Raw genomic sequence first — 15,143 nt, 5'->3', positions numbered from 1 at the left:
TCCACAGGAATTTCCATTGTTTTGCATTAAGGGTAGAAGAGTTAGTTTGACTATGATCCAATTGTTTCATCAAAGAAATATAATAACCTGATTTAACAGAATACTCGCCTGTGAGATTATGATGCCAAATCATTCTATCTGGTTGAGCTAGAAGGGGTAAAGGAATAGATAGAATTAATAATGCATCAGATTGATGAAACAATTGATAAATCAAGTCTGCATTCCAAGAAAGATGGTCTGATTTCATTAAGTCTACAACTTTTAAATTGGAATGATGTGGAATTTGTGTATTGGAGTTGACTGGAAGAAAAGGATAAGAAGATGGTAACCAAGGTTCTGAAAAACAGTTTATCAAATTACCTGATGTGATTTGCCATCTCAAACCCAATTTCAGCAGTTTCAAACCATGTAACATGCTTCTCCACCCCCAAGAAGCCTTTTTTCCAATTGTTGCCTGTAGTAAGTCCGTGGAAGGAAAATATTTGGATTTGAGCACCTGAAATAGCAGGGAATCTTGTGTTTTAAGCAATCTCCAAACTTGTTTGGCTAATAAAGCCTGGTTAAAACAGATTAAATCTTTGAAACCAAGACCTCCAGACCATTTGCTTTGACATAATCTATTCCAAGCTATCCAGTGAATTTTCCTTTCATCTTTCTGTTGACCCCACCAAAAAGCAGCTACCATAGAATTGATTTTTTTACAAAGAGATATAGGAAGCTTAAAACACATCATTGTGTATATAGGGATAGCTGAAATGATTGCTTTGAGTAGTACTTCTTTACCTCCCATTGACAAAAGTTGTTCTTTCCAACCATTTAACTTCTGATGAATTCTATGAATCAAATAGCTGAAAGTCTGTGTTTTTGAGTTGCCAATACAAGTAGGTAAGCCCAAATATTGCTGAGGTGGATCAATACTCTGAATATGAAATGTTTGAGCTACTTGCTGCTTAAGAAACCTTGGAGTATTAGCACTGAAAAACAAGCCAGATTTGTTAAAATTAACAATCTGACCACTGATTCTGGAATAAGTAGATAATGTATTTTGAACTCCCTGAACAGAGTAAGAATCAACTTTAGTAAATATCATACTATCATCAGCAAACAATAGATGTGTAATTTCTGGTCCTGAATTACTGATTTGAATTCCAGAAAAAACATTGGACTGAACAGCCTGATCAATAAGGAAAGATAATCCTTGAGCACAGAGTACATACAATAAAGGGGATAGTGGATCCCCTTGCCTTAAGCCTCTAGTAGGAGTAAAAAACCCAGTTAAGTTGCCATTAATCAAAATGGAATATGAAACAGAAGTAACCATCTCCATAATCCAGTTTATAAAGACTGCATGAAAACCCCATTTAACTAGCATATGATATAAAAATGACCATTCAATCCTGTCATATGCTTTGCTAATATCCAGTTTCAAAGCTAAAAACTGAGTAGAATGTCCTCTTTGAGATTTAAAATGGTGTAAAATTTCATGAACCAGCAAGATATTCTCTGATATTGCTCTATTCTTGATGAATGCATTCTGAGCTGGATGAACTATATGGGGAAGAATCAGCTGCAATCTAGCTGTTAATACTTTGGAAATGATTTTGGACAATACAGTACAAAGACTAATAGGTCTGTAGTCAGTCACCTGTTGAGGCCAATGGATTTTAGGTATAAGTACTAATAAAGTATGATTGATACTTCTTAGCATTCTACCTTTGATGAAGAAATAACAAATAGTTATTCCAATCATATGTCTTGAATTATTCTTTTTATTAATTTTAATTTTATGATTTATGTCAAACATATTCAAGAAGCAATTGCTAAAGAGTTTAATTCATAAAAATAAAATAAATTGTACTCTTAACTTAATTTTGCGAAAATTTAGTAATACTTAACTATATATAAGAGCAGCGGATCGTCGATCTTCAAAAAGGAGTCGTATGAAGATTTTTGTTGCGAGGGAAAAGCGCTTGAAAGGCTTTCGAAAAATAGTTTGGTTGGGAAATAAGCAGCCAACATATACACGCGAACCATTTTTAGAAGTTTACATAAAGAGTTTCTTAAGTTTTATGAGTTAATTTTTTTTACAGGATCAATCGGAAGTTACTATAGCAATTCAAGTAAAAATTGGTTTATGTGGCAACGGAAATTTAAATGATTATCCGACATTATCCGTTGCCATTTAAGCATTTTTTGACATGAATTACTATAGTAATCTCGTGCTAATGGAAAAATAAAGCTTCAGATACCAAAATGAAAAGATGACAGCCCTTTTTGAAAAAAAATATAGTTTAGTAACTGCATAAAACTTTAACCCTTTGATCATATTTGTTTGCAACTGGTTGATGGATATAACATGAATATAAGTTATAGTAACTTGAAAAAAAAAAGTTATAGTTACTTGAATCAGGTTAAGCGATAGCTGATAACATGAAGCTGACAGTAGGAATATGCATGATGCAACAGTAGCTTCATTAAAGTAGTAAAGATATTGAGACTCGACCTCAAAATCTAGTACGAACGCCTTGCTCACCCCATCATACCGAGGCTAACGGGTTATTGAAATATTTTTATTACATAGTTTTTAAATGGTAAAAGCACATTTAACTATTTAAGCAAAAGGCCTTTGATTATAGCAATCTAAGTTGTTACCATAGCTGACTCCCAAAATGTCACAATATCTCCTGTAAAACCCGATTCTGCTGGCAACCTTGTCATTAGCACCCTGTCCACACTCGAGCCCGCCGTTGATTATGTTGGTGATCACTCCATAGCCTGGCAGCCTATTAGCTGCTGTATCCGCACTGGACGGAGTCCATTGTCCGATGATAACGTTGTGGCTCGACGGCTTGTTCGCCTGGGGGGTCATCCAAAACCACATTGCTGTCTTGAATGATATTACTGCATCAGTTGCCACTAGATCTGGATTGTTTATCAAGTCTGCTTTAATTGCATTGCCTGCTTGACCGTAGTTGTAGTTGCTGGCAAATTCAATAAGCAATAGACAATGTGATCAGTAGTATTTCTTAGTGTGGTCCATTATTTTAATGTAAATAAAAAAAAATCTATAATGGATCCTTCACACTAGGGGTGTGAGTCGAGTCGACTCTAAAATCTGAAGCTCGAAACTCGACTCGAACTCGATCGAATTTCATTTTAGGAGTTCAAGCTTGAAATCGATAAAATAATTGAGACTCGAGTTCGACTCGACTCGACTCGATTATCTATATAAGTATTTAAAAATTATATTTTAATATTAAAAAAAGGTATTATAAATATAAATAAATAAAAAGGGTAAAAAGGTAAATTAATAAAAGCTCGATTAGGCTCGCGAGCTCCAATCGAGTTAATTATTTGGAGCTCGTACTCGACTCAATTATGAATAGTTCGAACTCGAACTCAACTCCATATGAGTCGAATCGATTTCTAGTATTTTCGAGTCAATTTTGAATAGCTCGCGAGTTAGCTCGAGTCGGTTACCGGTACTTCACACTACTGTATTTATATATCTTGGTGGAAACTTATTGCTTTTATATTTAGTGTGGAAAAATGTCAGTATGATATTTATTAATTAGTGCGGTCCATCTTTGTAGTGTTAGAATTTCTTTTTGATGAATAGTGTTAGAAATTCTATCTCCTTTAGAAGAAAATGTGGCATGATTGATATTTTTATTTAGTTAGAGCCTTGACACGGTGACACTATTATATTCATCCATTTGCATAGAATTTTGTTACTTAACTCGATTGGATGTAAAAGAATGAATTATTTACATTATAGTATATTCATCTATGAATTTAAATATTTTATTATTGGTATGGAATATAAAAAAAACGTTAATGTATGTATCGAGATAATTCTAAAATAAAAATATAAAAAAATCCATTTCAATAAAATGGGTAAATTTTAGACTTTTCTATTTTGCTAGCGTAATTTTAAACAATTTTGAAAGATGGTGGATTTTGAAAAATTATAAAGTCTTATAACTTTTCATGCAAGCAAACCATTGATTTTATTACATTCATTAATCTTTATTTTGATCATCTAAAAATTCTTAATCAAAATTATAGCTAAATTTTTGATATATTAATAGTCAAAGTTGGCATGCCACTAATGAATGTGATCCATTTTTTAATGTTGATAAAAATATTTTATCTCAAAAAGTATATTGATTGATATTGTGTTGACAAGTTTCATTTTTGTTTGTTTAAACAATCAATGAATATAAAAAACATGACCCACGTAACTGTACGTGAGAAATATGTTTACATTAACGTGCTATATATATTCATTATATTGGATAATTTCTTCAAAAACTGATAACAAACAATAATCCTCAGAAGTTCATTAAACTTAATTTAAGCTACCACGACTTGAGAAGAAATTAAATGGAATGAATGCATAATATTTAATTAGAAGGAACTTACTGAGTGAGTTGAATTGGTCCTCGGCCGTAGTATTGCCTACCAGCAGGACATGGCCATTGATTTGAGGAACAATAGGTTTGCCGATCATTTTCCCTAATAAAGCAATATCCCCATGCATAGGGTCCATCTGGTGCACTTGCCCACCCTCCTATTCAATTGTCCAACATTCATAAAAACCCAATAAATAAAAAGACAGAATTTTATCGATAAAAATAGGATAATTAAGTATCTCGAGTTATTACGGATTTAATTGATAAAAATAGACTATAATCAAGTATCTTAAGTTATTTTGTAATATATTAGCCAATTTTAAGATAATTTTTTGATGAAAAATGTATAAAATATATAAATTTTGATTGGGTAGATATTATTTGTAAGTTTTCTCCGACAATTTATTAAATATTAATTAGGTTTTAGATTGTTTTTATTTACCGTTTATGATTGACGTACAAATTATAAAATTATCGAGCCAAACCGACAGAAAAGAACAAACCTGTGGTCTCATGAGAAGTTTGAGCCAAGAAAGCAGCAAGCTCCCTCTTACGGGTATTAAGATCACCCGAAGTACCGAATCCACCAAACGAGTTCGCAGCAGAAATAAAAGCATTGTAAGTATAAAATCCATTACTAGGGCACCTCCCATCGTTGCGATACTTCAACATTTGATCGAAAATGGGTGCAGTAATAATGCTACCAACACCACTGCCACCACCAGGATTAGGGTTAGGGTTAGACGGTGTGCCGCTACCGGGGCACTGGCTCTGGCAGTTACCAGAACCACAGTAGTCAGATGTTGAGCCACACCACCCAAACTGGCTACAACATAGTCCATTTGGACATGCTGCATTTCCAGCTTGTTTTCCACATTGTTCTGCTGATGAAGTGTCGACCAAGATTAAAGCTAGTAAAGCCAAGAGGATGAGTGGAGTGTTAGTATTCATGATTTTTGTTTTTGTTATGTGAGAGTTAATGAAAGGAAATGCATGTATAAATAGATGTAAATTAGTTGTAATTTTTGAATAGTTCAATTCAAAAAAGGCGGCTAATTTTATTTTTGAATAGTTCATTAATGCTTCACTATTGACTTTGCATAAATAGAGTTCCTCTTAGTTCTTGTGGAAAATTTCATTCCATGAAATGTAATCCTACTCTACCTCTACCACAACAAGTCATCTCGCAAGGTTCAATTTTATTTTTGTTTAATTAGTTCATAAGGTTCAATTTTATTTTTCTATAATAAGTGAATCGACTCTTTATTTTCTATTTTTTAAAAGCACACTTAATTGAAAAATAATTTTTTTTCCCAATTTCAAATCAAATTAAACCAAATTTATCAGTTTTTTATGGCAAAGTCATTTTTAAAATCAAACCTTTTATTAATTGCGGTCAATTTTTATAATTTTTACAATCATGTTCTAATTAATTCGAACGGTTTATTGTAATTGTATCCAAAATTTTGAGTTTTACTTTTTAAATCCAAACATTTGCGTTCTGACAAAGAACGACCAAATTTTAAGAATATTATCTAACTTTTAAAAATAATATGTCTAGAATTCTAATTGTATTAGGACTTTATTAGTGAAGTATTTGAATGAGAGATAATTTTGTTATCATTGGCTAATTAGGAAGTGTAATCCAATTAGGATTAATATATACTTGATAGGAGTAGAAATACTATATATATTTAAGTGTGTTTTAAGTCGGTAATTGCATATTATTTATCGTTTTTGATTTGTATTGCTATCATACTATCATTTGCGATTATCTCGTATTATTCTATGATTTGTATTGGGACTTTAGCGACCGAGGTATGACAATTTCAGAGAGAACTTTATTGTTGTTTTTCTTTTTGAACTATGATTTCTATCTATAGTAAGAATGCTGAAGTTTATTAAAGGAAAAACAACGATAGAAATATCACATTCAACTGGAAAATTTGTTGGAATAGCAAAATGCATCCATGGAGATCCTTTAACATTTTCAGTTATTTCTCCATTTTTTCTCTTAGTGGTTTTACATTATATGATAAATATTCTTGGATCATAGACATAGGAGCATCTTATTACATGACTTTTAATGGAGGGGGTATAGACATAGCAGTTGATATCTTTAATCACAAGATACTGTTTTGTAATGGCTTAATACATATTTTGACCCCTGAACTTGTACCCTTTTACCCATCTAACCCCTAAATTTAACGTCTCACCTATCGAACCTCTGAAGTTGTTAAATAATCCGATTTAACCCCTGAACTTGATAAATATGTAACTATTGAACCCTTCGTGTCCACCTGTCACTTGAAACGTTCTACAAGAAATTGTGTACGGAGGGGTTAAATGTTTACGTATTTATCAAGTTCGAGGTCAAATCGGGTTATTTAACAAGTTCAGGGGTTCGATAGGTGAGACGTTAAATTCGGAAGTTAGATGGGTAAAAGGGTATAAATTTAAGAGTCAAACTATGTATTCAGCCGTTTTGTAATGATGTAAGTTTAGTTGTTGATGATTGTAATAAGCTTAGTTCAGGTAGGAGTAAGGGTTGCCATCATATCAGCAGGAATGCAGATTTATTGGCTGATTATTTAGCTAGAAAGGCTCTTCATGGCTTTGAAATGAGTCTGAAATGGAGAGAGTATTGCCCCCTCGGATGCTTATATCTATGTAATGGCCGATCAAATGGCTTTACTTTGATTTAATGAAAACTTACATTTCAAAAAAGAAAAAAAACTGATTTTCTAATTATTAGATTGTGGTTGATTTGAACATGTGTTCATGTGCATGTGGGTTATCATATTTTTATTTATATAAAATTAATTACTTCCATTAATATTTCTAATCGGTTTATATAATCCATTATAGTTACAACTTGCAAATGATAGAAGAATGTTGCCATTATGCACTTTCCATATTAACTATTTTAATTGAACTTTACATGAACAAAATGGAAACCCTCGTCATCTTCCTTTGATAAGTGGGTATGTAGAAACTTCATTATCAATTTAAATATCATGACTAAATAACCACTTAACTACTGACCTCATCATTCATAAAAAAAAAACTACTGACCTCATCTTTTTCAAAATGTTTTGATAACCTCATTATCAATTTACTTTTATTGTTCTCTAATTCTATTGATTAACTTAATTGAAGAGTTTAATTATCAAATATGAAATTTAATTGGATGAAATCACCATAACTCTCAAACAGTAATTCCATTTTATAATATTTTAATTAGATTGCTTTCCATAGATTTTACGTATAATTTGATTTTTTTGACATTGAATTATTATAGGTAAATAGAAGGGTTAAATGCAAATTCACACACCAACTTTAACCTAATTTACAATTATAATATAAACTTTTAAACTTGGCAATGTTGGTAATGAGCTTTGCACTTTTGGCAATACACCGATATTTTTCCGGGACATTTTTGTTGAGTTGAAAGTTGAGATTGCCACGTAGGCTGACAAGTTGGAAATTAAACAGTGTTTCGATTTGCCAAAAAATAAAAGTTGATGTCTGTTTTTGCTAAAATTTTAAAATTAGTGTTGTAATTGCAACTTACGCTAAAATTTGTGATTTCATTTATAAACGTGCCAAATTACGTGGCAAATACTAAAATCTATTGTGTCAGTATACGTGTTCTTTTCGGCTTCCAACTCGGTAAAATTGTCCCGGAAAATAAATGTTGTATCGATTTGTCAAAAGTGCAAAGTTCATTACCGACATTGCCAGATTTAAAAATTTATGTTGTAATTGCAAATTAGGTCAAAGTTGGTATATGAATTTATATTTAACCCTATATTGAGTTTATAAATCCAAAATATGACGGAATAATAAATAGATAAATATTAAATAAAGATATTTATTAGATTTGTTAAGTAATTTTATTATTTATGTAAAATATATTCAAGCAATAAATAACAAAACTTAATTAATAAAAATAAAATAAATGTTACCCTTAACTAAGTTTTACAAAAACTTAGTACTATTTTTTTAAAAGTTCTTTCTAATGTTATTAGTTTTTTAAATTATTATAAAAAAATTAAATTATTTTCTCTAGTGGATTGATTTGTTATCTAAATAATTAAAAAATATAATATTAATAAAATAACTAAATATATTTTAAAGCACATAAATAAAAGTATTAACCTTTATAATTGTTGTTAATAAGTTATAATTCAAATGATATCAACGCTGACAGTAAACTATTATGCCGTGGCATGAATTTATGTACTCCACAAACGCCACCTCCTTTCTAATTATATATATACAAATCTCCATAATTATTTTAGTGATTAATCTTTTACTTTTTAAAAATAGGAATGAACTATGATTACTTCAAAAGTCGTAAATACGAATGATGTAACAAAGCTTATTTAGTTTACGTGCCGAACATGATAACATATTTATTTATTTTTATTTTTATTAAAAAATTGACTATAACTGAATTTAAAATTGGAGATTTAATTATTGACGATTTGGAATATAAACAATATCTTTCCAGTAATGTAAGGCTCCTTTCCAATGCTGTCGTAACATCAAAAACGTTATATGTCCACGAATCAAAAGAAAACAATTGCCAAATGGTTAAATATATAGTTTGATTTCTGAATTTGTATCTTTTTATTCATCCAATCTCTAAACTTAACATCTCATCTATCGAACCTCTAAACTTGTTAAACAATTTTATTTGACCCCTAAATTTGATAAATAAATAAACATTAAACCCTTTTGAACACACAGTCTTTTAAAGTGTTTCAAGTGTCAGGTGGACACGTACAAAGATATTGAACGTTTACTTTTTTATTAATTTCAATAGTCAAATGAAATTATATAACAAGTTTAAAGGTTTAATAAATAATACGTTAAGTTTAGATAAAAGCGTACACATTCAAGGATCAATATATTAAGCCATTGTCAAATAAAGAAAAATTCCATTTTGATGATATGAAGGGGATGAAAATTATGTGCAGTAATAGTTCAACACCAATAAAATTTTAGATTTTTCAAATACTCATTGGTGGAAATCTTGTATGATTGCCTTAGTTGACAATTTTTTTATTTATCAAATTGTATTAAATCATAATACAGTTAGAATTTGTAAGAAATTTAAAAAAAATTGAAAACTAAAATTAATGATCTAACATTAAACATACAACATGATGTGTGATTGCAGATTCACTTATAAATATAAAACAATTATCTAACGATTTCACCAATAAAATACAATTTTCGATCAAACTTCTCCATCGCCACAAACTGATTTTTGAAATCAGAAACTATAGTCATAATAGCAGATACAATCATCGTCTAAAAAATCCTTCATGAAAAGGGAAAACAAACATTTCACATAGAAAGGACAAAACAAAATTATAAAAAATAAATAAATAATAAAATATATGAAAAAACAAAAAAAAATTATTATAGCGCATAAACAATTTCATATTTGTTGTTTAAAAGTTCTCAATCTATTTTTAATTTTTAATTACAAAATAAATAAATTGGATTTGCGCTTAATCGATAAATGTCAATCAATTAAAAAAATAAAAAATAAATCTGCATAATTTAGCCGCATGTCACATGTTAGGATTGGAATTCTATCAAGCATATTTTAAGTTGAGGGATATGTTCGGTAAATCTATTCCATTTATTATAAATGAATCATATAAATTAAAAAAGTTCAATTTTAAATAAATAAATCCATACATTCATTTTATAATAACTAATGTAGATTGCATAACAAGACTCCTCAAATTAAAATGAATTTAAAAAAATTCTAATCCCACATGTCACACTTCAACCAATTTAGCTACATATCATGTCTTCTTAAACTCATCTAGGTTTATCATTTTTTGTTATTCTTTGTTTTCTTTCTCTTATATAAGTTATCTGTACCAATTAGACCTTAAATATATGATGTATTGTCATTGTTTTTTATTATTTTAAGGACAAGCTATTATTTTAATCATTACAAGGATATTTGGATTTTTGTTAGATCATATATTAACCCATTTTTTAGGGTATAAATATTTCTCATTTTCAATTGATTTAATGAATAGAAATATAATACTCATGTCACATTTATCAATGTAAACATCAAAAGTTAATTAAACAATTTAAATGGAACAAAGAAAACAGACTTATTATAAAATCTTAATCTAGTGTTACCTAACAAAAGAAACACAATTTTACTAATCTATTATGCTAATATACAACTTATGTCAAATATCCTTTCTCAACAATAGTTTGTCACACCATACATAGTGCAAACTGTAATATTTAACAATTACCTAAAACATGAAGTTTAATCTATAATTTGATCTTAACCAACTAAAAATCCCAATGTTAAATAGTTTTCTTAGTCAGCGTATTTTAGATAAAAGACTATGCAAGACCACTAAGCCATCTTTTAATAGGTTTCTTGACTCCATCGTCTCTAATTTTTGGTGTTTGTTTTGGGCACAACCATCAACTTTTTTCTCATGTATAGCCTTGCTAAATATCACAGTATATCCATCACATGAGGCAGGATCATTTACATCCCATTCTCCAAATTTTGGTAGAGGCCGGCCAATGTCCTGCGACGCCATGATCACTGAATAACGTTCGGTATATTGATTGATAGGGATCGATAAATCACTGGATAACGATGATGATCTTTAAACGAATTAATTCTATTAAAAAAAATCACTCGAATCTTTTTTCAACGGCGTTTCGGGTATAAGAATTTATAATTGTAAGAGTTGTCTTTGAGATGTAGTGTTAGTAAATGTTCATGTTGAACATTTTAAATAAAGGAAAATATTAGTTATAGCTACGGATTGAACACGGGATGACAATCTGTTAAACGTGGGCGGGGCGTGTAGAAAGGTTAACTTGTAGGAATTTGGTAACGGACAATGTGGGGATAAATAGACTTTTGCACCTTTTGTGGCACTAAATTTGGAGTTTTTTTGTGGTTTCTCCACCGTGAAGTACGTGCCAAGTTAAATTACTAGAAGTTTTTCTTATCGCAATTAATTACTAGAAGTTTTTTGAGTTGGAGTTTGTGTAAGATAAATAAATTTAGACCGTCAAAACTGTGTAAGTTACATATTAGAACATCCACAATGGACTCTCTATTTCTTTAAAACTCTTTATTATAAAGAGTGTAACTAAAAAATATTAGTCCAATGGACTCTTTATTTTAAAAAAATAAAATAAAGAGTGAGTTTGGCTCTCCACATCTATAGAGCCAAACCAACTCTGTATTTTCAAAAAAACAACGTGTTAATTATATTTTCACTACTTCCTTATTTTTAGGGGAAAAAATCTCATGTATTCTTCCTCCATCTTCTGCCATCGTCTTTGACATCCATCGTTTCTTTTTCAATGCCATCGTCTTTGACATCCATCGTTATTTTATTTATGTGAAAATACCACTAAAGGATTCAAACACGTTGCCTTTGGAATTAGGATACAACCATCTGTGGCAATGATGATCATCTTTTGCTGTATCTTTTCACTAATTTTGTAATAATTTTTTTTTAATATGTGTTATCAGTGTGTGTGTTCAGCTTTAATAAGAAAAAGATCAATGGAGGAGAATTGAATATAATGACATATAATTAAAAGAAGAGGGAAAATAAAAAAGAAAAAGTCAAATAATTATAAAAGTAAACAAATTTAGAGAGTCCATTAAATGAGGTTTAAATTTTTGCTCTCCATAATTAAAGATGCTCTTTATTTATTTAAAGATGCTCTTAAAAATAGAGAGCATTGTTGGAGATGCTCTTAGCTAGCTAGCTAGTCATTTGATATCATCATGTTTTTTCTAGAAGAAATATGAATATGTGATATATAGATACAAGTTTAAAAAACGAGTCTAATGAAGTATAAAAATTATCCTAATGTTTTGAAAATTAAGATTTATATTATACTTTTTTATTAGATGATATTAAATTTTAAAATTCCAAATCCAAATCAATTAACTCTAATTTAAGGCGTGAAAGTAAAATCCAACAAAAAAAAATTCACATTCACGCTTCAAATTAGGATTACCGATTAATTTGGATTTGAGATTTTAAAATTTTTATTTTTGAGTTTTTTATTTATTATAAAAAGAGCTGAAAAGATGTAATTTAGAAATTTAAAAATGTCAAGTAGGATTTAAATTTGTCATGTTAGTCATTTACCGCAAGTATACGGTATCACGACTTGTCATAGATTACACTAAAGCCCAATATCAAGCCCACAAGAATGGAAAGAGAACGAGAATGAATTGACCTCAAATCCCAATTCGGTTAGCACAATATAAAGAGGTATCGAAAATACTTTAAACCACTACAAAATAGAACTGAACTAAAACTACTAAAACAATATTAAAAACACAACACTAAATACAAAACTTAAACTAAACAACGGTAAATAAATAGGGAACTAGCAATAAGAGTAAAGATGTTTGGAGATTGACATTTAGCTAGCAAACATTGCACTAATCAGACATGCATATCATGGCAATAAACACAAACCGAGTTGTTTATAAAGTACCGTTCTCGCTCTCTCGAGTCTCAAAGAATGACAAAACTGTCAACTGAATAACTAAACATAGCCTTATACACTCTCGCGATCCTATGTACATTCGATTAAGCGATAAACAATGATTAACCCAACTCACGGCTACCTAAATCCTAATTAGCTCTCGCGCATCATTGCATAGCCTTTTTAATCATACAAATCTACTCATTCATCCATTTCTCAATGCATTAAATAAATATAAATCATGTTTAGGATAACTACTCCTAAACAAGCATTATGATCTATGATTAAGATATGTTTAAACAAGCCATTACATACAAAATCAATCAACATGAAATTTGCAAGTTCATAATCATCTCCCAAATAATGGGGGTTTAGACAACCATGCTCAACATCAAAACAATAACTACCAAACAACAAGAGAATATAATAGATGGATACTTACTCAGAAGATTTCAACCCACAATAATAACTTGCATTAATAAGATAAAACTTATTCTACAATAAAGATTCAAATTACCAACAATGGCGGGATACAAAAAATTATGAAAAAGATGAAGTTGGTGGCTCAAAACTCTAAAAAACACTAAAATGCTAAAACTAGAGAGAATAGTTGTTGTTGTCAAAAGTATAATATGTTGTGTATTCCTAAAATGAGATAAAATGCCTTACATAGGCTTACAAAAGATGAAATAAAAACACCCAGTTGTTTGGATTAAAGTAGAAGTGGTCCCTTGTCTTTTGTCTACTAAAACAATTCAAAATCAGGACTCAGCACATGTCTCGATCGAGACAAGGAGTGTTTGATCGAGATGTTTACAAAAATCAGCCTATCTCGATAGAGATGGGGGCTTCTCGATGAACTTCAAGTGCTATCAAAAATCCTGCCGTTTTCTCTCTTAATGTCTCGATTGAGTGATATAGGTGTCTCGATCGAGACATGCTTTTAAATTAACATGCTTTTTGCTTGTGACTTCGTCTCTTTGTCGATTCGTCAATTCTTTGCACTTCTCGTCCAAATAAGCTCCGCCTTCGCTCCAATGTACCTGGAACACTCAAATATGCAATAAGGCACACAAACACCTATATTTGCACAATAAAATATAATAAAGAGATGCAAAACCGACTCAAATACTAGGAGTATTCTACTCCTATCAGTTAGCAACTTTCACATTATATGTAAACATCGTTAACAAATCGTTTAGGAGAGAGACTCGATTGCCTCTTTTAAAGACATTAAGAGCTTATTAATCCTATTTTAGATTTTAGGTGCATATTTACACCTGACCCCAAACATTAGGGGCATATTTGTCCCTTTATCCTATGATAAAAATACGACTACACTATCCTATATAAATAAAAACGAAAACATAAAATCTACTTATTAAACATTGGTTAACGTTAGATGGTAATAATAAATCACTAAGACAATCAAGAAGAGAAAAATTTAGACGGCTGCATTTTTTTTTATTTGAAAGAAGAAAAAGTTTGCAGAAGGAAAATTACTCTTACTAGTTTATCATTTCATATAAAATGCTTATAAAACAATAACTGTTTCACACCATTATTTTTCTATTTTCTAATGCAGGGAGGGAAGTGCAATACACATCATCAATTAGGATAATCGATGAGATTAGGATTCTCTCAAATTCATATAACGGAGTAAAGTTTATAATTTGCACCACCCATTATAAAATAAACGGTTAAATAAATTAATCTGTACCGTTCATTTTATAATGAATGTTGTAAATCATAAACTTTATCCCGTCAAGTTCAAATGAACTTGAGGAAATTTGAAATTAAAAGAATTCCAATCCATTATTTATTATATCTAATTCACATATAAATTGAATGATCATATATTTATCGTTTAACATTGTTTTACATAATATATAAATGAATGATAATAAAAATTAGTCTAATTAATAAAATATCTATCAACATAAAAATTAATAAAATATCTATCAACATAAAAATTAAAATAATTTTATTAGGAAATAATTTTGGATATAAATAGAAATTATATAAGTATACAAACACATAATTCATCCTTTTCTGTAAATGGAATGAATGATCAGAAATGTTATGTAAACAAGAGATATTATAAGAAAGATATGGATAAATTACGTGCCGTTCTTATCCTTGCATCTTTCTGATAATTACATTATTGTTTTTATTTTTCCACTAGATATAATGATT

The 15,143-nt window shown here is 29.9% G+C and overlaps 1 protein-coding gene across 1 annotated transcript; it reads right to left on the bottom strand.

Moving 5' to 3' along the window:
* Positions 1-2,451: 2,451 nt before the first annotated feature.
* LOC126676695 (endochitinase-like) lies at positions 2,452-5,399 on the bottom strand. Its single transcript, XM_050370958.2, has 3 exons — positions 4,919-5,399; positions 4,426-4,573; positions 2,452-2,981 (listed from the first exon to the last, which is right to left on the bottom strand). Exons 1-3 carry the CDS (start codon positions 5,364-5,366, stop codon positions 2,612-2,614), a joined length of 966 nt encoding a protein of 321 aa, XP_050226915.1. The 5' UTR covers positions 5,367-5,399; the 3' UTR covers positions 2,452-2,611.
* Positions 5,400-15,143: the final 9,744 nt, after the last annotated feature.

Source organism: Mercurialis annua, linkage group LG4 (genome assembly GCF_937616625.2).
Source record: "Mercurialis annua linkage group LG4, ddMerAnnu1.2, whole genome shotgun sequence".
Classification (NCBI taxonomy): Eukaryota; Viridiplantae; Streptophyta; class Magnoliopsida; order Malpighiales; family Euphorbiaceae; genus Mercurialis; species Mercurialis annua.
Note: the sequence above shows the minus strand (reverse complement) of the source record. Positions and strands in the feature narration are given on the sequence as shown.